This window comes from Zalophus californianus, chromosome 8 (genome assembly GCF_009762305.2).
Source record: "Zalophus californianus isolate mZalCal1 chromosome 8, mZalCal1.pri.v2, whole genome shotgun sequence".
Lineage (NCBI taxonomy): Eukaryota > Metazoa > Chordata > Mammalia > Carnivora > Otariidae > Zalophus > Zalophus californianus.
In genome coordinates, this window is record NC_045602.1 from 73802294 (window position 1) to 73827777 (window position 25484).

The 25484-nt window shown below is 50.8% G+C and overlaps 1 protein-coding gene across 1 annotated transcript in view; it reads right to left on the reverse strand.

Moving 5' to 3' along the window:
- Positions 1-479: 479 nt before the first annotated feature.
- Positions 480-25484, reverse strand: part of EPAS1 (endothelial PAS domain protein 1) — an 82986-nt gene continuing 57981 nt past the window's right edge. The window contains exons 5-16 of the mRNA XM_027620870.2: positions 24579-24697; positions 24257-24462; positions 15194-15300; positions 9957-10104; positions 9052-9266; positions 7538-7719; positions 6969-7079; positions 5117-5607; positions 4192-4318; positions 3798-3915; positions 3311-3478; positions 480-2759 (exon numbers count right to left, since the gene is read on the reverse strand). Of these exons, the coding sequence (XP_027476671.2) occupies positions 2608-2759; positions 3311-3478; positions 3798-3915; positions 4192-4318; positions 5117-5607; positions 6969-7079; positions 7538-7719; positions 9052-9266; positions 9957-10104; positions 15194-15300; positions 24257-24462; positions 24579-24697 (2144 nt within the window). The 3' untranslated portion in view covers positions 480-2607. The remainder of the gene's footprint in view (positions 2760-3310; positions 3479-3797; positions 3916-4191; positions 4319-5116; positions 5608-6968; positions 7080-7537; positions 7720-9051; positions 9267-9956; positions 10105-15193; positions 15301-24256; positions 24463-24578; positions 24698-25484) is intronic.

A 25484-nucleotide genomic window follows, 5' to 3' on the forward strand; every position in this document is an offset into this window, starting at 1 on the left:
GGTCCTCCCTGACTGCCGGTACCCATGCTGCCCCTTCAAACCTTCATCTCGAAGTGCAGACTGTTACATGTAGACCAGCACAGCTCTCACGCTGTTTCTTGTAGCCTTCTGAAAGCATGACCGTGACTTCTTTCCTTGGGGAACTCCCCCCCCCCCCCCCCCCCCCCCCCCCCCCCCCCCCCCCCCCCCCCCCCCCCCCCCCCCCCCCCCCCCCCCCCCCCCCCCCCCCACCGCCCAGGATACAAGAAAGGGCCCAGTGGCAGGCAGAAAACTAGGCGGAAATATGGCTGATACAACATGGCGCCCAGTCTTGAGCAGGTTCCCAAGTGTTCATGTTGTCATCTCCTTCCTGTCGGCTGGCTCCATTGCCTCACAGAGATCGGGGTCGGCGTGCGTTGTCTGTAAACTATTGACTAGAGGCTTTGCTTTACATCGGTGTAGCCCGTGACAAAGCTCCACAAAACAAGAGCCACCAACAATGGTAGGATCAGAACACTTTAATAAGATATCAGTGTCAAAATACATTTCCTTATAAAGTTAAGCTCCTCTATAATAATGTTGTCAGTAGGAGTTTGACAATACAGTAATGTTCATGAACTCGTTATGTTGACAGGTAAGGTTAATATGAAGCTTGGAATATTTTTCAGAGTGTTTTAGTAAAACTGCAAGGGTAAAATGCCCTTAATGCTGAGGCAACACACACAGAAAATCAAACACCAGCGTTTACACGTCAGTAACCCTTCAAGTTCTGCCGCCGTGCGTGGGGCCAAGCGGTGGTGCTACAGTGTGATTTGGTCAAGGCAGTGACCAGGTCATTTTTCTCCTAGATTTCTTTTGAACTTCAGTTTTTTGTTGTGTTTTCGGCAATAAGTCCATCCAGCTTTACCAAATTCTTGGCCTGCCGTGCTTTGTGTGTGTTTCTAGAAATTTCCTCATTGTACCCAGGACAGAAGAGCTCCATGTGATTGGTATTTAAAAACCAAAAGGTATTGTCCCTCTTAACCAGTGGGTTATAAAGTGCTCTGAGAACACTTGATTTTCAGTGCTTCCTACCTGTGTAAGTCACTTCAGGTGACAGACCTTGGGGAAGGCCTGAGGCTAGGGGCCAACCAGGAAGTCTACCTGCTGCTCCTGGCGGGGGCCACCTGACAGCAGGCTGAGGAAGGGGTGCGGGCCTGGTCAGGACCAGCTACAGCCCCTTTCCGCACCCTCTCTCAGGCCAGCTCCATGTGCTCCAGGCTGGTAAGCTGGGAGGACCGTGGGCTGGATCACTGCACCATTTCTGAATCCTCACTTTCTTTCCTGAATTCCCACTGAAACCATCTCATGGTAATTCTGGAAATATCCAAATGTGCCACGTGAAAGACCTTTAGAGTCCCATAGCTCAGTGCACTTGAAGGGCTAGCAACAAAATCTGAAGAAAAATTAAAGCACTTCCCCTCCCTTAGATTCGCCCCACCCTCACCCCATAACATGCCATCAGACCCTCTTGGCAGCAATAATAATATACATACATACATACATACATAATACATATAGAACATGAGAAGACAGCTCGCAATGCTCCCAACACTTCATGATTCCACGTCTTGGATTGTTTGTCACGCCCATGGCATATCCCCAGAGCCAAAAGCGAGAGACCTTGAGCAGAGCTAGGGCAGACCCAGGGGAGTGCCGAGCGATTGCAGTGTCGGCAACACCAGGAGAGAGAAAACCAACACCTTATGAAAAATATCTTAAAGTGATTTTGTGAGCAGGATTCCATTTGTTTCTAAGTTTTTAGATATTACAAAGTACCCATATATATGATAAACACATTAACCCAGGTTAAAGTTTTTTTTTTTTAAAAACTCAGTTATGTTTTTGAATAATAATTAACAAACAAATCCACCGAATGCAGGAGAAGAACCCCAAACAGTGAGGGAAAAGCCACATTGCGCAACCTTCACAGACAACCGCATACGCTGGAGTTCACCCTTCACATTTCTTTTTCCCAAAAGTTGTGTCAAGATTAGAGCTAAGGTAGACTTAAGAAGAGAAAAAAGATGGAAATTTACCATAGGGTGATTAGTTTTAAGAAAGAAAGAAGGGCTTTGAGAGGAACAGGCCACGAAAGTCCAGCTTGGATAGCAAAATTACTTTGTTTCTCTTTGGCAACAACAACAACAACAACAACAAAACCTTTTTTTAGTTAAATGAAGCCAAAGCTTTCCCGACAAGAGACCAGACTTAACACAGAACTTGTTAGTATGGATACTGTGTGTGTGAGAGAGCGAGACAAAGGGGCCCATGAATAATATAAATTAGAAGTAATCGAAGTTGGGAAAGAAAAATCTTACAAAATTTAAGAACATGTTCATTGACAGAATAAAACACAGCAGGGAAAACGGTGTATTTAAAAATACAGCTACTAAAGTGAGCATCTTTAGAAAAAGGCCACTACTTGGTGACGTGGGCAGGTTTGCCAGGCCAGGTACATCTTGTAAAAAGTGTGTTGGTGTTAGAGATACCTAGTTGCAAAAGTAGACGTAGAGAGTGAAGCTGGCAGGGCGGTGTGGGCCGGCGGGGCGGGGGGGGGTAGGGAGCCGCCCAAGGGGGAGCCCTGGCTCAGGTGGCCTGGTCCAGGGCTCTGAGGAGGTCCCCTCCTTGCAGGAGCGTGGAGCTTCCTGGCACCGGAACATTCACCTCACAGTCATATCTGGTCAATTCGGGCAGCAGGTAGGGCTCAAAGGAGGGCCCGAGCAGCCGACTGGCCATGCCTGAAAGAATGGTTGGTACCGTGTGTTTAAAGCTCTCAGTCAAACATTCCAAAAGGGTCTCTTCCATAAGAGGGCTTCTGGGATGTTTCCCCCAAGCCACCGATTATATTCATGTCAAATAGCAACCCTTCTGGGGTGGTATCTAGGATCTGTAAGATGGGAACAGACACAGGCAGTCCAGGGTAGAATGCGGGGTCGGGGGGGGGGGGTCTGGTGGCTAACCCTCCCAGAATTCTCTAGGCCACCCCGCGGCAGCGCGTTCTCTGTGCATGTCCTCAGCTCAGTCCTTGCCCGAAGGCAGAGCGATGCCCCTGCTGTGAAGGAGGCAGTAGGCAATATGGCACCCTGAAACCCTGAGCAGAAGACATGGGCTTGGGGACTCTTCGGTCCAAAGAGCCCTGGATGTCTCTTCTAGAACTCTGGGGGCAGACGGCATGCAGCCCCTGCTGTACTCCTTCTGGGAAAGGCAGCTGCCCTCCGGGGCGGCAGTCCCCTCCTCGTACTGAGCTGAGCCCTGCCGCCCAGAGGTTCCAGTTCCCGAACGCACTCACCTGACACCTTGTGAGCCGATGGCAGGCTGTAGTCCTGGTACGGAGGGGCGTAACACTGCGGGGGGAGCCCCCTCTTGGCGTTCTCCCCAGGGCTCCCGGCAGAGGGTGGTGGTGGCAGGTGTCTCAGGGGCTGTCCGAGGCCCCTCATGGGATTTTGGGTGAACTCGTCTGAAAGACCAATGCCAGCAAGTGAGGGCAGTGCCAGGCCCAGGCAGGGGAGAGACTGCAAAACCCCTCGCAGCCCCCTTCCTTCACAAAAGGTGCTCAGAACGAGAGCCAGCTCCAGTGGCACCAGTGCCCAGCACGTCCTGACTGTATCATCTGAGCCTAGTGCGAAGGGGGAGGGGGTGTGCGCGGGGCGGCACGGGACCCTGGCCTGTTCCGCCAAGGCTCAGAGAGGCAGGTGCTGAGACCGTGGAGGAACGCAGAGGAGCCCCTGCAAATGCTGTCCTCACAGCCCCCCAGGAGGCCTGGGCCTGCCGCTTACCACTGGGGAGGTTTGCGCTCAGCAGTTTGTCGGGCATCAGAGGGCAGCTCACGTTGCCCCTGAGGCTCTTCATCCTTTTCCACACCTGATGCGAAGTGCTGCTGCTCGATGGGTCCCCCTGGATGTAGAGGTGAGAAGGCCAGAGAACCAGGTCCTCAAACTGAGTCGGCGGTACGGTGGGCCTGCACCGGGGCTGGTGTGCTCTCTGAGAGGCCACATCCACACCCCTCCCCGCTGCCCCTGGCAGGCTCTCTGGGCCCTCACAGCCAGTGCAAGAGTTTCCGGCCAGGCCGGACCTCCGCCCTGTCTCCACACACAGCCGCGCCCCCCTCCCCCCCCCCCCCGCCCCCGGGGCTGTGGAGGGAACCCAGAGGGCGCCAGGCAGGTGGCTCACCCCACTCATGTCTTGGAAGGCTTGTTCCTCATATTCTCGCTGTCGCTTCAGCTTCAGCTTGTTGGCCAGGGCTACCATGGCTGGGCTCAGCACATCTGGGCCTTGGGGCCCAAAGCCCTTTGCAGACCTGCCAAGCCCGAGAGAGAGAGCTGTGAAGGAGTTGGGAGCCCTACACCCCTCCTGTTGTCAGTGCCTTCAGAGGGCCCTTCCAGAACTAATACTTGCCCGTGCTGGCTCAGAGTCCCAGAGGAGGGGTTAGTGGGCTTGAGATGCTGATGGTTCAAGTTACCTGGACCTCCCTCCACATCTGCCTGCCGGCCCAGCTGTATCCGGGCAGCCTCATTTGTGGCTGCACAGTGGGTGACACTGGTCTTGAAAACCTCAGTCTTCTGTCCTCTCCCCAGCACTGCTGGGACAGCTCCCCAGTGAGGATGGGCAAGCGCCCCAGGGAGCGAGAAGCCACCGATCAACCACTGTGACTCGGCCCAGTGAGCGCCCCACTGGTTGACATGGGCCTTGCTGGGGAGATGGGAGGAGCCTGGAGAGGCTGCTGCGGTGGAACCAGGTACAGCCAATAGGCAGGGGAGAAGCAAGCGCCTCTTTTATGCTTTTCTCAACCAGGGTTCCAGCAGAGAACTAAAAGGAGTCATTCAAATACTTGTGTGCATCTGTGCCTCGGCTGATGAGCCCTGGTCTGAAGGGAGAGACAGTGGTGTTCAAGGCCCTCAGCAGGCCCCTTCTCTCTGCCTCGGCCCTGACAGAAATGTGTCCTCACATACCTCAGAGTGATTCCCCCAAGGCCTCCATCCTCAGAGCACAGGGAAGGCTGTGGCAAGGGAGGAACAGGGAACCTTTCTGGGACCCCAGAGCTCCACCCCACCCCCTGCCGTGGGAGCCTCTGCAGACGCAGCCAAGGGAAACTCACCTTTTCTTGAACATGGAGAGATGAGGTGAGGTGATGGGGGCGCCCAACGGTGATGGCCCCAAGGACTCCGTGTGCTGATCTGCAGCAGGCCACTTAGTGGGCCCAAAATGTAATGGTGGGTCAGGGGGCCACTGGGTGTTGGATCTGCCTCCCATGGAGGAGAGAGGGGTGCTGGTTTGGCCACAGCACGGGGGCAGTGACACCTTACTCCCGCCATCAAAGAAGATGGAGGACATAGGCTGGTGCTCAGGCTCTATCTTCTTGCTTCCCAGCTGCTGCTGATATTTGTCCAGGAGGAAGGGCCCATGGGAGGCCATTGGCGCCAGTGGCTGGAAGATGTTCGTCATGGTGCTGAAGCAGTGCTGGGGGGTGGACTGCGGCTTCTCCGGCAGGAGCCTCTCTTCGGGGCAGATGGGACTGAGCTGGAAGTCTTCACCGTCCATGGGGATGTAAGGTGCCAGGGTCTCCAAGTCCAGCTCACTGAAGTCCGTCTGAGGAGAGCGCAGAGGCCAAGGCACGGTGAGGTGGGCATCACCTCGAGAATGCTATTCCAGCCCCTCCATGCCTCACAGCCCTGCCCGTGTCCTCCCTCTCCTGCACCCCTTCCCTTCAGCAGGGTCCCTCCCTTGCTCTAGCACAGCCTTTGATCCCTGTGGCCCACCACCAGAAAACTCAGATTTGTCTCCTGGCCTGGGATGCTAGCCTTTCCAGGGGTTTGTGCCCCCAATCTCCACGCTCCACTCGGTGGTCCCTGCACGTTCCCCATGGGTGAACCCTGCCTTACCCCTCCTCTCTCCCGTCCCCCTGTCCAAACCCCACCCTCTCTCCTGTGGCCCCGGTGAGGCTGCCCCTGAGGCCCGTGGTGTACATGTGGCTCGTGGGGAGCCAGAGACAGCTCCGTCCTCCTCTCCCGCACAGGCCTGAGCACAAAGTGCGTGCCCCGGCTTCATCTGTGGCCTGCTTGTAGAGTAAGAACACCCTGCTGGCAGAGAGACTTTCACAAAAGTTCTTGGGCATCGTGCTTAAGCTCCCAGTGTCCTGCCAGGCACCACGGGGTGTACCCAAAAGCCCACGGCAAAAATGATGCCCTTGCTGGTGGGGGGGGGGGGCAGTGGTGTGCAGCTTAGTGATGATGTGCTGCATGGCACCATGGAAGAATAGAAGCAGACAGAATCAAGTCCTGAGTCACAGACCCCTCAGGAGTTCAGAGGAGAGAGCAGGAAGGGTTCAAGTAGGGAAGTTGTGCCGAATTGCGGGAGCTTGCACCAGGCAGGCCGAAGAGACCAGCTGAGCAGCAAGGGGATTTGTTAGAAGAACTGGAACTAAAACAAAAGGGTCCTTAAACATCCACCCACTTCGTCCCTGTTTTTATAATTTTTCAGGAAAACCAGTCCCTTTCAAGGACACTGCCCATGTGCATTCCTGAAAAGTTGTGTGTAAATGAAAATCTCTGTCAGAGGTCCTTCTAAGATGCATTTAAAATAAAAGTTGCTATTTCAGAATCCAAAGATGAATGTGTGTGTGAGGAGAGTAATTGTCCCTTGTGTTTTATAAGCCTCTCACAATTCTGAATCTACTCTTTAAACACAGGGCTTCTTTAAGAAAGGATTCAGGTAGTTTGCTTTCTTGGTGCAACATGAAAACCTGGCCTCAGTAAAGAGTGCACGAGCTGGATGGGGCCTGCAAAGCAGAGGACAGAGGTGGGAGAAGGGGCCTACCCCAGGCTCCCCTTCCCATGTAAGACCAGGGCCGTGGCCAAGTGCCCCCACTGGTCTCTGCAACAAAGGGATGCGGCTGCAAGAACGGGTGTGAGCCTTCACCACCCACCAGCGGGCAGGCACGGCCCGTCTACCTGGGTGCCGCCCTGGTCCTTTGCCTCTGTATCCATCGTGAAGAGCTTCTCGATCACTTCAATCTTCAGATCATCATTCAGGGATGTGTAATAGTCTCCGGGGCTGCTGGGCTGGGGGCCAGGAAGGAGAGCGACCAAGTCACGAGGAGGGCACTGCTCTCCCCAGAAGTCCAAGGTGAAAGGAGCAATACATGCCTACACTCCCAGATTCATCCCCAGTCCGCGGCACAAGTATGTGTAGAGGGACCCCTCCTTACGAGAAGGCCATGGCCGGCGGGGCTCTGGGAACTACAGCTCTGTGCCCCCAGCAGGACAGTGACGGCCCTGCCTGGGGCCTGAGCTATGGGCTCAAAGCTATGTGCCCCTCAGCCCCCAGCTTCAAGGAACTTGGCATTTAGATGGGGGTGCACACAGAGCACATGGCTGGAACAGCGGGCAGTAAGTGTCCCCATGCCCCTAGGGGAACTCCGGGCCGTATGCCTAGGTGGGCCATCTACTCGGCCATTCTGCAGCAGCCAAAAGGGGCAGCCCACCCTTTCCATGTCCGCACCCCAAGGCAGGGTGCTCACCGTGGAGCAGCTGCTGCTGCTGCTGCCACTTGGGGTGGCGCTGCCAGAGGCTGCCGCTTGGGGCACGGTGAAGGCGGGCAGGCTCCCCGGCTCGCTCTGGCTCCTCGGCTCTCTGGGCCACGGCTGGCTTGGGGGCAGCAGGGTGCTGCCGTAGGATGAGGCCTCCTCGAAGCTCTGGCTCCCTGTGGAGACATGGGCCCGGCTGGTTACCACCCACAACCCCTGGCCTTACCCCCGGGCACAGAAAGCCCAGGGGGTGCATGGAAGGTCCTCGGAGGGTCAGAAAGCATGTCTGGGGCTTTCAGCCTCCGAGGCCCCACTGCAACTACGGGCCCTGAACCGGGATTGTGAGGCAACGAACTGCCTCCCTTGGAAGGGAGGGCCCTTCGGGAGCGTTTCCTTGTCAGAGACTACAGGTAACTAGGGCCCGCCTCCTTGATAAGGGGTCGGGAATGTCCACGAGGAGGAGGTTGTAAGAGTTCCTCAGTCCTGCCACAACACAGGGCCACTGCGAGACCTCTCATCCCGGGGCCACTACCCTTTACAGTTTCTGAAGTCGCAATCCCTGCGTGGCCTCTCCAGAGCACTTCCAAAGAGGCCAAGCCAGGGTAGGGTGAGCAGGGGGAGGTGCTGCTAGCCCTCGGGCAGGCACGGGAGGCCGGGGAGGGTGATGGGGGTCACAACCTGGGAACAAGGGGCTTCCCAGGTACACATCGAAGGTGTTTCCAGAATGGGAGGGGGACAGGGCCGAAAACTCTGCCTGGGGCCACACATCTGGACATGCCAACATTTTAATTTTTAAGAACGGGTGCACAGGGTCGGGGGAAGGGCAGAGGGAGAGAGACTCTCCAACAGACTCCACGCCCAGCACCGAGCCCAACATGGGGCTTGATCTCACCACCCCTGAGATCATGACCTGAGCCGAAATCAAGAGTTGGATGCTTCACCGACTGAGTCGCCCAGGCGCCCCGTGCACAGGCCAGCATTTTAAAGAAATAGTGCATATAAGGACTTCATCCTGGGCCAGCATCTTTTCTCCCTCCACTTTTCCGGAATTATTTCTCCTACCATTTCAGCCTGGCCCTCTCCCTAAACGAGCAATCTGTCCTTTAAGGCCCAGGAGGAGCCACCCTCTCTGTGAAAACACAGCAGCAGCCTCAGAGCATCTCTCTCGTTGCCCCCTCCCTCATGTCAGACTCCACCCCCCACTTCCCACCCCTAACCCCCCACCCCCCGTGCTGGAGAATCTACTGGCTACTCAGGAGAGAGTCCCCAAAGCCTCCGCCCGTTCGGCACTTTGCAGAGTCCGAAGTAGGACCCTCTTACTCCGCACCAGATGCGCGCATCGGTCTCTGGCACTCAGCAGAGAGTCTGGCCTCCGACAGAGGATTCACAGGGCCAGGGAAGGGGCAGGGGTTGAGGAACCCCTAAGCCAGGGAGGCCTGTTACAGTTAGAACCTCCTCCCCACCCAGAGAGGGTTGAGCAGTCCCCTGTTCAGCTCAGAAGCACCCACCGAAATCCAGAGAAACGATGACATCTCCTGCAGTGGGCGCTAGCTGGGCTAGCTCCTCGGGCTCCTCCTTCAGCTTGGTGAACAGGTAGTTACTCTTGTCAGACACCGCCACCTCCCCACTGCTGTCAAAGATGCTGTTCATGGCCATCAGGTGGGGCTTGAACAGGGATTCCGTCTGGTCCATGGAGAACACCACGTCGTTCTTCTCGATCTCACTGATGGGACCAGAGGTGCTTCAGACCTTCCACATTTTCTAGCAAAATCCTGTTATACCCCCGGACATACGGAAAGCCAGATAGCTAACCCTCTCAGCCGAAAACACGGGTATGGATGCCGTGCCAGCATTTTGTAAAGAACCACACAGTGAAGTTTGGAATCATGGAGGCAGCAACCCTGAGCATGCCCTCCGGATATGGATGTCTCTGGGATGTTCTTTCATTACTGGGCATGCGCTGCACTGTTCACACGGGTGTGAGGGCTCTATTTCTGTTTTACTCTAGCGGTGACCATCTCCACCTTTCTCCCCAGGCACTATGGAGTGAAGCTGTTACATCTTCTCCCAGAAAGCCCAAGCAATATCTCCTTCCTTGCTCCCCATTCAGAAAATACTCATTAAGTGGCAACTATGCTATCTGCCTCCCCACGTGGGTCAGAGGCCTGACATAGATGACAGATGGGGGGAGGAAACACAGAAAAAAAAAAAATCACCGGGAAGGGGCAACCCCAGGTGTCCTACAGTTCCCGAGACAGCCATGAAAATCCTGTAGGTCCTAAGGATTGGCACAAAGAGCTTGCAAGAGGCAGTGCCCAGGTTCCGGCAGGTCTGCGTTCCCTCGGCCTGCTGCCCTCCGTCTGGGGAGCTCAGGCATCCTGCACACCCCGCCCTGCGGCCCTCACATGCTTACCTCAGGACGTAGTTCACGCACATGATGCACTGGGGCTGCAGGTTGCGAGGGTTGTAGATGACTGTCCCCTGGGTCTCCAGCCACACGTAGCCCCCGTGCTTTGCAAGCATCCGGTACTGGCTGCTCACCACCTGCCCTTTGGTGCACACTAGGGGAGGAGAAAAGGAGCCCAAGGTCAGGGAGGCTGGGGAGTGAGACCTCATGGGGAGGGCGGTCTACGGGGAAACAGACAAGACCGGGCACCAGGACACAAGGACCTCCTGACTTCTTTCCTCTTCCAGATTATTCTAAATGCTCATTTAACATTTCTTTTACTGTAAGAAAGCACTGGGAAGGTGTCCCACATTGCCCAGTCCAGAAGGCTTCATCTGCTCCCATTAAAAAGGAATCAATAAATCTCTTTAAATTAAAGTCTACTAATGTCAGAATTTCTGGTAGTTTTCCCAACCGTCCATCTACTTTCATTCCTTGGGCGTTCATTCTTCAGAATCTTAGCTCCGAACTCCTCAAATCACAGAGAACTGGAAGAGGCATGATGGAAGCATTAGGAAATCTTGCTAGCATGGGGACTCTGGGAAAAGCACAGTCCCTCTTAGTTTTGGTTTCCTCCTCTGCAAAATGAGGTGTGGATAAAAATAGTAGTAATGATGATAATGCTCCTTATTAGCTAGCCGGCATACGACAGCTGTTCACACTGAGGACCACATCTGCCTGGCTCGCTGATCAGGTGCAGAAACGCGGATTGAATGTCCTGGACAAATGCTGTATAGGAAAAGCCACCTCTTACCCGGGACTGTAGAGAACGTTGCGAGGGGCCCCACGGGAGACTATCCAGATTCTCGGTAAACGTGGAGAACTGCATTCCGTTCTCCTGGTAGGCTCGGGGGCCACCTCCCCATTCACCAGGCTTGCGAGGCTGAGGAGGGCAGCTTGGTTCCTACTAAGGCCGCTTGTGGTCCTTTACTTTTATGTTCTTCTGGGCACATTTTACCCACTTCAAAAATTGAACAAGCACCTACCTCCAAGGTGCAGGAAGTATTAACTTACTTGTATGCAGTGCTTTGCAGGGTTCAAAACTGCCTCAAGATGAACTCATTGCTGCAAAGCAATTAGAACTGCCTGGCACATAAGTCGTCTGTAAGGATCAGTGTTACCATCAGCTTGTGTAATTCGCAATGACACCATGAGGTGTCTATCACGATTCCATGTTTTACATCTGAAGACACTGAGGCTGAGAACTCCCGGGTAATTTGCTGAAAGGGCCCCTCAGTGGAAACAGTAGACAGGATCACAGTCTAAATGTGAGACTCCCAATCTAAGCTTCCGTGGTTTGGTTTTCATTTTTAAAATCAACTTCAGTGAGGTTTAGTTGACCTTCAATTTAAAAATACAACTACTTTAAGGACACAGTCCAACGAGTTTTGACAAATGTACATGAGACTGTCACCACAAAGGTAAACAACTTTCCCATCAGTCCGCCACCTCTGAATTCCTTAGGCCTCCTGCCAGGTCATCCCCATTGCCACCCCTGGTCCCAGGCTACCCCTGATCTGGTTTCTGTCACTATATGTTGCTCTTCTCTCCATCTGCATATAAGTGGACTCATACAAGAGTATGTACTCTTTTGTGTCTGGCTTCTTTTCACTCAGCATGTTTTCCAGATTCCTCAGGGTGATGCAGGTATTCAGGGTTTGTTCCTTTTTATTGCTGAGTTGTATTCCATTGTATGGAGGTACCATAATTGGTTTATCCATTCACCTGTAGATGGATGTTTAAGTTGTTTTCAGTTTTTTCGGTTATTACGAATAACGCTGCTATAAACATTGGTGTACGCATCTTTGTATGGACACATATCGTGAGTGTAGCTAGGGGGACGGTGGCGAGATCACCGGCTCAGTACATGCTTCCTTTGTAAGAAGCTGCCACGTTCTTTTCCAGAGTGGCGTATCACCCTAGTCTAGTCTTTCTGAACACAATACTGGGCCGCAGAGAGGATAGATGTCACCTGCTTTGGACGTGAAAGAGCTAAGGCCAGGGGGACTGTGACCTGCTTAACACGACGCAGGACAGGAGCGACGCACTCTGCGTGGGACAGTGGCACTCCCAGCCCCGCTGCACATGCACTCTCTGGCTACGACCCCCAGGCTGCCATTCACTGGGAAGCCTCGATTTGCTGTGTCTGTGGTCCTGCATCGTCATGGGCCCCTTGGCCAAAGAAATCACTGCTGTCCTCCCTGGGGGGAGGTGCCCCACTGAGGCCCCCTTGCTGCAGAAAAACCATTCTTGCACAATTTCAAGTGCCTGGAATTAACTTATTTAGACGGATCTTAATGCAGACAAAGTTCAGGGCTCCTATTCTTTTTGATTAAGCAGTACAGTGAGCAAAGGTCTTAACTGCATTTCTAGTGATTGCAGGCGAGGGCCTGCTCTGACAGTACAATATAATTACGTCTGCTTTCTAACCATCTGTTCATTAACGCCAGCCTTGGTGAGGGGCCTGCTCCTTGGTAGATAGGCCGTTTATGGCCTTTAATCTTGTTTTCCTAAGAGCACATAATGTCCTCACACAACAAAGAGAAACCGCCCCCCACCAACTCTCCCCAACCCCTACCCCTGACAGGAACGATGTATAAATTACTAATCCATTTGGAAATGATGGCTTTCAATTATCTAAATCTGGTTTGAGGACAGAGCTTCCCCACTCATTTCGACAGTAAACGTTCACAGGCTAAAACACACCTTCGTGTGGAAACTCAGGATGCTGGTGTATAAACCTGGACCAGCCTCCAAGTTGGGCCTCCAATTATCCCACCGCATTAGTGTGAGTCTGTGGTACAACTTTATTTGCACAAACCCGACACACACACACACACACACACACACAGGTGGAGAGACAGAAATAGATGCTTCTGTTTTAGCTGGCATTAACCCAATTTCCAACCCACACAGACTTCCCTTTGCTGGATTTGGGTTTGCTGGCTGGGTATGAGGCCGCTGAGCTCAGGGCAGCTTTACTTGGCTCCATCAGGGGAAGAAGAGAGCCTGTGACTTCTCTCCAGGTGTGAATTACCTTTAAGTGTGCCTAATGCTTCAATATATGGATTCAATAAAAAGCACCATATTTCCCCTGGAGTCAGCAGGAAACTGATATGACAAATTTTTATCCCAGCTCTGTTTTAAGGGTCAAAGATTTTTAAGAAGGAGGAGAAAATCCTTTTTCTATGCCCAGTGGGAAGTTATCATTTTTGTTCCTTTTGATAGCAGTTTCCTCAGCTCTTCTACCCCAGAAAACAAAGTATAATACTGTCCTCCAGGAATTCCCAGAAACTTTTACTATTGTCCCCTGCTTTGACTTCACCCTTGGCTGAGGAAAAAAGCTGGACTCTTCCCCAATTTTACATGTAAAGGAGGAAAGGCCCAGAAAGCCAGACCCTGGGAAATCCGTGGGTCAGCTGGGCCAGAGCCCAGGCCCCAGAGTCACAGTGTTGGGATGACTTTGGGAACAAGAACTACCGAGTAACGGAAAAGCATGGGGAATCCCAGCATGAAGGCTGGAACCACATCCCACAATTTCAAAGCTGGGGCAGGCTAGGGCTGGGTCACATCCACATGAAGGCACTTCACCTCCCTCCCCCATTCTCTGGGTCCCCGAATGGGGCTGAATCTAGGCTAGTTGGTTGGTTGGCTTTTTGCCAGACAGCATAGTGAAACACTTCTCTGAGATATCATAAGGGGCCCTCTTGTACTGTCAGCTCAAACCCCAAAGCCGCGAGGAAAAAGCAGAGAAATTAGAAAGAGAAGATTCTCATTCCATCAGAGGATATGAACTGCGCTCACATACAGTTTATGGGGTTGCTAATCTGCTGGCTGCTCTGAACTCAGCTGTCCTAACCTTAAGACAGATGATGGATTGGAAACAATGGACAAATGGCAGCATCTCCATTTTCTCCACTGCCACCCCAAGCCACAGCTAATCCTGGGGGCCCAAGACCAGCAGGGCCACCGGCAAGCTTTAGACTTACCTTACCCATTTTTAATCCTCCTACAATCTTCTCGGCACCTCTGTCTGCACCACTGTCAGCACTTATTTTGAAGCATTCTTTCCCAAATTTGTGTGTTGCCTTTGGGTTTATTGCGGACTTAGTGCCTACATTTTATCAAATAGTATGCTAGATACTGAGGCTAAAGAGACGAGCCACCTGCTCCCACAGAGTTCACAACCCTCCTTCTCCTTCCGTTGGGGAGCAATCCTATAGATTTCTATGTCCCCCAGTGGGCCAAGTATAGGGGTATCAACCCAGAGTCCTTGCATGTTGATGGGTGGCATGGACTCAAGGATGTCTTGGATCACCTGCAAACAGGAAGGCTGCTTTGGGAATATGGCCAAGTGAAGGCACTAGAATTGCCCTGTCCTGTGGGGCAGCCACTAGTCAAGTGTGGCAATTTAAATTTAAGTAAAATTAAATTTTTAAAAATTCAATTCCTCAGGTGCACTAGACATTTCATGTGGACTATGCAGATGCAGAACATCTCCCTTGCAGAAAGTTCTATTGGACAGTGCTGTTCCAGGATCCTTTCATAACTCAGGTTTTCTTTCAAAAATTGCAAAGCACTGGTTTGCCTGGACAGCCTCCGACTGAGTTCTCTAACCCAGCAAGTGAGCTGTTGGAGAACCAAGGCCTACCTCAACACACCTGTGAAGTTGCTGCCCTACTACTTTCACCTGTTGAGCCCCATCCTCCCCCACCCCATGCTTCAAGGTCCAACTCAAGGGCTCTGTCCTTTCCTCTCCTCAACTCTCCCAGGTCTCCTCTTCTCGGGTGTACCTGCTTCTATAGCCCACAACCCAGGTGATTCTGTGTCCTCTTGTGTTGTTCTCTACAGGGCTGTCCCACAGGGTTGTGCCAACTGCTGGCCGCACAGGGCGCTGGGTGGAGATGGAACGTGGGGACTGAGATTCAGCCCACCTTCTACTCTCTGAGCTGTGGGCCGTGGTATGGGTGTGTCCCCTCAGAGGAAGGGGCCCTTTTCCTAATTTGCGCGAAGTTGTCATCTGGGCTGGTGGCTGCCTCGGATCTCTAACCATCCTGAGGGCACAGGTCTTGTCTGCCACACAAGATGGTGGCTCTGTGAAGGAGGGAAGCAGGTCTTCTCTGGTCTCACTGGTCACACCTCACTCAGGGCCATATTCCACAGATACAAGGGAGCCACAGATACAGTGTACTCCAGGAACTTACGGTTCTGGTGACTTTTGGTCATGTTCTCTGAGTCCAAAGCATGGTAAAACTCATAGGCTGAGCGGCCAAGCAATTCCTCAGGGTGGTAACCAACTAGTTCTGTGATTCTGAATTAAAAAAACAACAAAAAACAAAAAAAAAACAACAAATAAACAAGAACAACAACAAAAAACAACCATGTGGGAAGAGAGACTATATGAACGTGGGCAGGGGCTCAAGAAGCTAAATCCAGAAGGTGTCCTCTTGTGCAGGAAGATTTACCAGAAGGTAAATCAAATGCACACATTCAGATGAAAACACTCCAGGCTTCCTGGTCATCCCATTCATCCAGGTTAAAAAAACATGGTGGTCAACCTGCAACTGTGGCTCCACCCCACCCCCACTCTTCCTGCACTTCCTGAAGTCGTGTTTGGAGAGTCAGGGGATTCCCTATCCCCCACCTCCAATATACACATACACCCAGGCTCCCAACAACCCCTGGAAGGGGCTCTCACACCCTCCACCCCCTGGTTTTTGCTGGAGAGAGAGATCCAGGGAGAGCAGACAATCTGCTTGATGTCTACACAAGTGTCCCAGGACGGAACAAGAATGAAAACCAGGCTTCTAGACGACCAGATCAAGCTTATGTTACTACTGGGGGATACAAATGAAAAGTGAAAATGGTGTGGCCTCTGTGGAGAGGACTGTGGAGACGACCTTTGTGTGGTAAGCAGTGAGTGAGGAGGAACCCAGGCAGGAGAGCCCGCCCTGGCTGTTTGATCTTCACTCCTCCGAGTACTTTTCCTCGGGTCCTGCCTGGTGACCTCAGGTACTTCTTGCACATTGGGCTTGCCTTCCATGGTATTTTACCTGCCCCTCCCCATTTCAAGGAAAGGGGGGGTGGGGAGGAAGTGCTGAGAGGAAGAAATATAAAATCAACGTATTAGAAATGTGCCTCCTCATTATACTCCTGTAAATGGGCAGCTCTGAAAATGATAGGGCCCGGCCGTCCCAAATGTCCCTTTCTTCTTCCTGTAACATGTCTAGGTTACATGGGAAGTGGCCAGAAAACAGACAAATGTGGAGAACCATGAAGGATCACTTAACACTTAGGACTCTTTGCTCTGTACCGAATCATTAAAATAAAGAAACCCCACCCAAGAACCACCAGATTAGCCACTTTCCAACATCACACCTAAATGTCTTGTAAGCTTTGCTGTCCCCTGTAGTTTTTCTAATGGGCTCATTGTCTTGTTTACTTGGCCTACCACAAGTCAGCAGTGTTGCTATACTCTTATGATTATGAGCTCTATTTCAGAATGTATGACTTCTGAGTCCAGCCCTGTCATTTATCCACGATGGAAATTAACAACACAGAAGGGAAAGCAAAAGCAGAGAGCAGAAGCAGGGGCTCCTTGGTTTCCTGTCCCTATTTTCTCTGCTCCAAAGGACCTCTGCATATGTCTGCCAGAATAAATCATCCTAAAATAGGATGGAAATCCTATTTCCCTATTGCCCCACCCCATTTAAACATCTACAGCTTTCCCTATTACCAGCTGCTATCGACCACTATCGTTACCATGATCCAGAGTAAATACAGTCCACCTAACTTCCAGGACCCTCGGAATCTGGTCTCCAATTTCCACACAACATGATTTTGGCTAACCTGCAGCGTGTCTTACATCCCGTGCCCTGGCAGACCGCTCCCCTCGAAGTTTCCCACACCTGGCAAACCCATTCTTGCTGCAGAGCATTGAAATCGTCTCTTCACCCCTCGTCTCCAAGCCCCAATGACTGCCAGGCTAGCTCATGGCCTGACCCTCTCCACGGAGCCCTCTCTCATTCCATCAGCCCTCAGCGATGTCTCCTTCTCATGAAGCCCTAATAATCAAACCCACATCACAGAGAATTACCCACATCCTCAGCTGCCAACCCCTGAACTCAGGGACCACTTTCTTCTTTGGCCTTCCCTACAAGGGGTACTCAGTAAATACCTGAGTGGCTGACTGGTAGATCTATTCTCTCTTAGGACCCAAGGTACAACCAGAGCCCTGCCTCCCCCAGCACTGCTAAGGGATCTGGGCAATAAGACTTTACTCTCTCTCCTAGAACGTGATTAACTGTTAATGCATGTCAGTGCACGTGCACGCGCGCACGCACACACACACACTCATGCACACAGCTCTCAGCGGGACCCCTCACGATACTCAATCCATCCTTTCTTCATCCTGGAAGTTATGCCTGGTGTTGCGTGGTCAGAGAAGAGAAAAATTCTCTGCCTCAGTGAGACTGAGGGGTGAAAGACTTTGTCAGACAAGGGGCAGCCCAAAGGGGCTGAGCTGCTTAGACCTCAGCTGATTCAGCCTGGCGGAGACTTCCAGCGAGATTCCAATAGTTTGCTTGCTCCAGGGGGCTGGGCTCAGACCAGGAGGATCTGTCCCCTCACCTGGCCTGGAGCAGAGAGGTCTCTGAACTCATGTTCCTTGGCAGCCTGATCCTGAGGCTGGTGCCCAATGGCACCTTAGCGAGGTGGAGACTGGGGCAGAGCAAGGAGATGGCAGAACAGTGCTGGTCCTTCCTTCTCTAAAACCAAATAGCTTTCCTGTGCAGTCCAGTGCCTTTTGAGCTTAAGCCTGGGAAGAGGAATTGTACCGGGGGCCCCGCTGACAGTGAGCTGACCATTAACAGGCTTGACGATTTGCCAGATACATTGCTTCTGTTCCTGGGCAGGGCTAGAATTTTCTAGAGACCCTCCAGAGTGAGGCTATTCTGGAAAAGATATAGTACCACTCCCTGAAGCAATGAACTTTTCTTTCAAGATTAGAATCTTTAAAATGTTCAAAGTAAATGTTTATTATAATCAGCCTCATAATAAAACATTTTTAAAATCTAGTTACTGTACCAAGCATTCAAAGGCACACAATGGGCATGTTTTGGAAGTGCACAAACAAACCTAGATTTCAGAATCGCCAGCTCGCTTCCCAGGAGTGGCCTTCATTTATCTTGTCAACTAAAATAAATATTTAATGTCTCCTTCTTCATTCCTTTAAACAGACTACTATAAAAACTGGGAAATACACATACCCCAAACACAATTGAAGAACGTCCGAGTTGTCAAACTTCACAAAGCCAGGAAACCCCAACTTGAAGCTAATGGTCATTCGCCTCCATCTGCAGGCATGCAGACGCCAGTTGGGAGGCTAATGAACCCGGCTTGTTTATAGGGTCAGCTCTACAGCACACAAGGGCCTTCCCTGCTAATTTCCCCGGGTCCCAGAGAAGCCTGCGGAGCTGGGCTGTGATAACAGTTTCATCTGCTCTTTCCATCAGGGGCAGGGAATTTTTTTCCTTTCTTTTTCTCTTTCTTTCTCTTTCTCTTTCTCTTTCTCTTTCTCTTCTTTCTTTCTTTCTTTCTTTCTTTCTTTCTTTCTTTCTTTCTTTCTTTCTTTTTCTTTTTCTTTCTTTCTCTCTCTCTCTCCTTCCTTCCTTCCTTTCTTTTCTTTCTTTCCTTTCTCTTTCTTTCTTTTCTTTCTTTCTTTCTCTTTCTTTCTCTCTCTCTCTCTCTCCCTCCCTCCCCCCCCAATTAAGAGCCCTGAGTCACTGGAAAAAAAAATCAGTCTGGGGTCACCCATAAATTTAAAGTCAACTCAGTCAGGCTGTTCTGTTTTCGAGAAGTGGGAAATGTAAAAGGGCTTCATTTACCAGATTTCAGAAGCAAGAATAGAGGTCACTCTTGAACAGTGAAGTGGAAGAAAGAGATCAAGCACGAGGTGAGGAGAGAGATGTAGCCACCGACGTGCAGCCGTAGGAGGTAGAGAGGGACGAAAGAAGAAGAGAACAGAAGATATAGAGGAAAAGGGTCATTATACTCTGCAGTGTTACGCCAAGTAAATACGCGGGTCAGACCGCCCGGCTTTGGACTTGAGAATTCGAGACGTCCTCCTAATGTAAAATGATAGTTACTTACCCTCCTGCAACTGTTCTTTACCGTTAGGTGCTCAGAGGCTCTTTTCAGCATGGATTCCCTGTGCCCGAATGCCAGGAAGGAAACGGTTCTCTTGGCTACAGCGTCCACGCCCTTGCCTCAAGCGGCAGAGGGGGTCCAGCAAAGGCCGAGCTAAGACGGCTCGCCGCTCTTCCCGGGAGAGCGCCAGGGCGCAGGTGCGCGCGGGCCCTGGCCACCACGTGCGCGGACTGCCGACACCACTGCCTACAGTAAAGCAAGGCCTGGCCGAGGTTTTTCCCCCTGCTCCCTACACCCGTAAAGGATTTGCTAAGTCAATTCATCACGTCAACAAGATGGCTAGAAGAGTACTTCAAAACTCTTTAAGAAGATACAAGTTTTAAGGACTTTGTAACCACCTCTTTGTTTTCCAAAGAATGCATTTACTAATACACTGTGCTTATATTAAAGTCTGCTTTCTTTCCTTCCACCCTTCTGGTGATGGTCTCTCCTGGCTGACAACCTGATGCACCTCATTTTGGTTTCTATAGGTGCTTATAAGCCTTGGCACAGCATCTCCTTAATCATATCCAGACTACTCACTCACTCAGATTTCAAGGCTTTCTGCTATAATACACTTTTACCCGGATTTTGCTTGCTTTAAACAACCGGACTTAAGCCCTGCGTTTTCTTCACATGTCATGTGGGTATGTGAAGTCTACAAAACCAGCTCTGCAGTTCAGGGGCAATCCATTTTCATCTTGTTGGGGTGATGTGTTACAGGTGTGTTGCAGGTGTCACAGGTACTTTATAACCAGGAAGACTGCCCTGGCTCAATCCGGGACTGACCCTGCTCTGAGTGCCACCAAATGCCACAGCTGCCTTCTATCACCTTGAGACCCACATGCAGGAAGCAGAAGGTTGCCCTGAAATGTAGCAAGAGAGGAGATCACGTAGAAGGCATAATTTTTGAATTATGATGTCGGTTAAACCTTGCAATAAATTGCAAAGAGAATTTGTAGAGCTGCCTCTTCCAGGAGTATTTGGAGCAGACTAGACAGGATATTATATAAGCATTTCTTATATATGTGCTCAAACTCTGGGTTGATTTCGGAACACTGGCATTTGGAGGAGACACAGATGCACAAGGAGAGCACTTAAAGTTTCTTCTAACTCAAGGATCTAGAGAAATTCACTATACCTTCTCATATAAGACGTGTGCAGAAAGGCTAATAACGTGTAGGTCTGCAAAAGTATTTCGAATATACTACATAGGAAACTAAAAAGTACATGTAATGTATTAGTCTGAAATATCACTCTGCATTTTAAAATGCCACCCATCCTCTACAAAAAGGTAAAATAAAAACAATTTATTAAATGTATCTCCTTATGCAATGAAAGTATATAATCTTTTACTATGAATTTGCCTGAAGTTAGCCTATCTTCTTCTCAGATTTCAAAACTCTTGCCTTCCAGGTGTTTTGATGTGTATTTATCCTACAACTCACGGCTCCTTATAATTTCCTTCACTGGACTTCTCTTTATGATCCCCAACTCTTCTCTCACTATTATCTGTCCCGATAATAAATCATAAATTTGAGCCACAGAATTTGAAACGCAAGCATCTTAACTTACCCGATTTATTAAACTTCTGGTATTAGTATGCCCTATGTGGCCTTAATCCAACGGCAAAACAGGGTTGCCTTCAGCTTCTCTAACTGTAAAGATTACATGATCCGCTTTGTTAATCTGAAATTTTCACTGTTAACCGTGATACCGTTTTCTCCCTATTGATACCGGTCCTCTCTACACAATCTGCATGGATATTTTATTTCTCAGAAACAGGGAGACTCCTACAACTGATAAAATCACGGTGGGGTTATGTGAATCACGCAGCCAGCCCCATCCTCCCTGATACCCGGCTGCCTTCACAGTGACTCTCTTTCGCCACTAGGTGGCACCTCCACATGAATTTAAGAACCAGCCCCATTTTAAACTATTGGGAATAACCTCTCTCCCCCTTTTCAGGGAAGGGAATGCTCTATTTTGTACCATTCACTGTGGTTCATTAGGTGGCTGGTGTCTCAATATCTAAACTCTTGGAAATCAGGAAAAAGCTCTTTTACTTCTTTGATAGAATGGTCTCCGGCACAGGATTAACTAGGCACAGAACACGCGCTCAGTAAATACCAGGTTGTTCACTGGTTGCTCAGTACTTTAGGAAAGGGAATAGAACAACTCTGTGTGAGTCATAAATGGAGACAGTTCATCATTGATCACAGTGATAATCAGGACATCCTCTTTTGGCCTTGCCACCACATTGCTCCCCTGGTCAAGAGCAGTCAACCACATACATGTAAATGTGACAGACATGAAGTGTCACAGAATTTACTTTTTAAAATGTTTACTATGTTTTAGATAATTATTAAGAGAGCTAATACGGTCCGCTGACCCTTTATTAAGAGGAGTGGGACAAATGCATTCTGAGTCACCTGCGTGCCTTTACTCAACTCCAGATGCTCCAGGGCTGGTTGTTTTAGCCTCCGGCACCTCTGGGAACCTGAGAGTTCAATGCAAGACCACAGCCTGCTTTTCTCTCTTCTGTTTTATTTCTCTCCCCTCTCCATTCTCCCTTCCCTTTTCTCCATGACCCTTTTCTTTTTTTTTAATTATGTCTGTGGTCTTCATACATTGAAGAAAAAGTGCTAAACTGGCTTTAAAAGTGATTTTGTGGATTCCAGTTGCCTTATATTTTCATCAAATTCTTCCAATTTTCCTTATGGGAGAGTAATCCCCTTGTAAGAAATCATCGCCCCTCAGTGTGTGTTAGATGTCATCAAATTTAGTGAATTCCTAGATTTAACGAAAATGGAAAGCACTCCCCTCTGATTAGCTATCGTGTGTAAGTGTTGGTTTTTGAAGCATTGATCTTGGAAGGGTATTAAGGAGACAGAGACAGAGAGAGAGGAAGAGAGGGAAGAGAGAGGGAGGGAGGGGTGGAGGGAGGGGGAGGGAGGGAGGGAGGGGGGGAGGGAGGGAGGGAGGGACGGACGGACGGACAGTGGGCACATGTGTGCACACCTTGCCCCATTCTAATGAAAGCGAAAACAAAACAAGCTACCAAAACCAAAAAAAATCCCAGTCTTCATCAAAGCAATAGAGAAATAGCACTTAGGGATTAAGGACTTAAAATAGTCACTTTATAAACTGTCTAAGCCATGTCTGTGCCCTTGTTAACTAATCTGCTAATCGGTTAAACACAGCTTCCGCGAGGCACAGCATTCTGTGTCTTTAAGCGCCTCTGCATTCACCCCTCCAGCACCACCGAACTCCGAGTTGGGGCCATGTAATTAGGTTTCTTGAAAGGCAAGATTTTGCTGAAAATGCAGTGTGTCCAGCAGCACTGAGACGCAGTATCGCCCTCCACACTCTGAGTCACAAAGCCCTAAATCACAGGTTCCTCCAAGCCAGTATCGACTGCCGACAAGCCCTGAGCCAGATGAGGCAAGCAGTCCGCGCAGGGGTCTCCCCATTCGGCGGCCGCTTCCTCTTCCCCCACTGTTGGGACAGTTCCTCCTGTCTTTGTCCCCTCTTCTATCCCAAGCAGCATTGCTTTCAGGAAATGACCTGAAACTCACTCAAAACAAGGTAATGAATGGAGGACAACCTCAGATTATGCTTTCCAGAGAATTTTTTTCTTCCTTTTAACAAGAATCAAAGTCTTAAGCTTAAAAAAAAAGAAAAATCCCGGTCTTCTATTAGCTAGAGATGGTAAGTCATTTTCTTGGACTGCAGGGTCTTCCCAGTGCTTGTGGGGCCACATGAGGGGTGAGCTTCACTCAGAGGTGCTCGCTCCATCCCCAGCACCACAGCCACTGCTTCAGGCTGGATGCAGGTGTCCACAGCGCCACCCCATCCTCGAGCCAGACCTGTGGGCTACACAGTGGGATTTCCCGTGGCACCTCGAGAGCCTAGAGAGGGGTGCACATTACAGGAGTGTGTATTCTGCCCACAACGTTCATTTGAACGCAAAGCCTCCATCGGAGGAATGACCTTACACACAGAATGGATTTCCCTAGTGCCTGCCTTTGGGACAATCTCTATCTCCAGTCTTCATCCTGAGCCCAATAACAACACTATTAAGCACTGTAATCCATGCTGTGTCAGTTCTAGGACAAAAGTCTTCATATGTGACATTTTCTCCCTCTGAGGTTAGAGCACTTCTTTCTACTTAGAGAATGACCTGCCGCCTGGGTCCTGGGTCCTGGGTCCTGGGTCCTGGCACCATGGTGGTCAAAACGAGGGGACAGGAATGACCCAAGGATCCTCAAAGTCCTTCGGCTTTGCCTCGAGTGGAAGCCAGTTCTAAGAAGGGGCATGTGCAATCTTAGGTACTCTTTCTACAACTTTATAATAAAGAACAACCTGCAGTAAGAATAACAGCTCACGCCAAACATTTTCTATTGAATTTGAACCTAGGTCATCTCGCCAGAGTTGATACTCTGAACCACATCACTCTCCCACAGGAGAATTTCCAGTGGGGCCGGTTTTGGGGGTTAGAATCTCGCTTAGTTTCCTTTATCAAAAAGCCTTCAAAATTAGGCTGAGCAGTGGCTGGAATGGAGGTGACACAGAAGCAGCAAAGGCTGAGGGAAGAGCTCATTAGTGGAAGAGAACAGTGGAAGTCGTGCAACTGTGGGGCAGTTTCCAGGCCAGACCCCGAAGCTCCCAGCTGGCCTCTGAATTGCGAGTGCTGAGGGAGATCGCTAGACTCCGGTCTCCTGGGAATGGAGACTGGCCTGGAAGTTTCCTCAGGAGCCTGACACATATGTGGAGAACTATGTACACACCACAACAATCAACAATGAGCTACACAGCAGAACCGCTCTGGCGTCAGCCCCTGAAGCTGCCTCAATGGGGCACCACCATATATGGTACCAGGAGCCCCTCAGCTGCACTGATGGGATGACCGAGAGACACACGTCCACAGACTTGTACGCAGCAATGCCCGAGACCCATACCTTTCCCACAGGGGCATGCACGTGCACACACACACACACACACACACACACACACACACACACACACACAGAGGCAGGTGAGACAGTCCAGCCATGGCACACACACTCCCAGGCCCCCACCTGTCGTCACAGTAGGTGAACTTCATGTCCATGCTGTGGCGGCTGAGGAAGGTCTTGCTGTCCAGGGGGATGTCCATGTGTGATGGGTGCTGGATGGGTTCGCACATGATGATGAGGCAGGAGAGCAGGGGCTCCTTGTAGCTGCAGAGGCCACTGTGAGGGGGGCAGTTGTTGTACACCTTCACCTGGCCAGTGCAGTGCAAGACCTGGAGACCAGCCATGGAGGGTCAGACGCGGGGTCAAAGAGCATGGTTTTGGGGGAGGGGGTTGTGGATGTGGGGGGCGGGGAGGGGACTCCAACCCAGGCCTGATGTCATCCTACCTTCCAGGTGGCTGACTTGAGGTTGACAGTCCGGCCTCTGTTGGTGACTGTGCACTTCATCCTCATGAAGAAGTCCCGCTCTGTGGACATGTCTTTGCTTTTCTTCCCGAAACCAGAGCCTGGATGGGGAAGAGCAGAGGGCACCGGTTGACTGTTATGTTTATATTCAGAAGAGGCGCCCTGGTGCTATTTTTCTGGGTAATGCCTTGTTGATACTTCCCACTGATCTGCTCCCTTAGCACCCGTCGCCTGCCATGAATGCTAAGTCTCATCTTGGCCTGGGGACTAATGTTTTCTCATCTCCAGCTTGTCTCCCCAGCTGGAAGTCTGAGCTTCTGAGAGTTGTTACACTGTTTTGCTTCCCCCTGCACCTAGCATGCTGTCAGTGCTCACTTCACAGCGATGAGGCAACAAGGGACTGGGGGCTGTAATTTGGGCACGTCTCTCCTAGGGCAGGCCCATGCCCCCTAGCAGGAAGTCCCAGGGGCAGTCTGGGTGAGACCACCGTCTCCTGAAGGGGATAAACCTCTCAGATTAGAAAGGTCTCTCAGACACCCGTTTTGTCTTCAGCCCTGTCCCTCATGAACGTGAACCCTCCAGTGCCCTATTTTCAACCGGCCCCAGCTATATTCTGCACACTGCGCCATCAGCTTTCTCCCTAAAGTGACGTGTGTCAAGGCTCAAGAGAGACCACTGGCCCAAGCCTCCTGGGTTTGGTGAGCAAGTTCATTTTGAGGATGAACTCAACATGGATCAGATCCTTTCTCAGCCAGAATTAAATAAATCACCAAGATAAATGACACAGTCTCCTTCCTGGTGGTCTCCAAATGCCTGCTCACTCATAGCTCTTCCCACTTTCCATAAAACAGAGTGATGAATGCAGTAAGTGCCAGCTGAGTCCCCCAC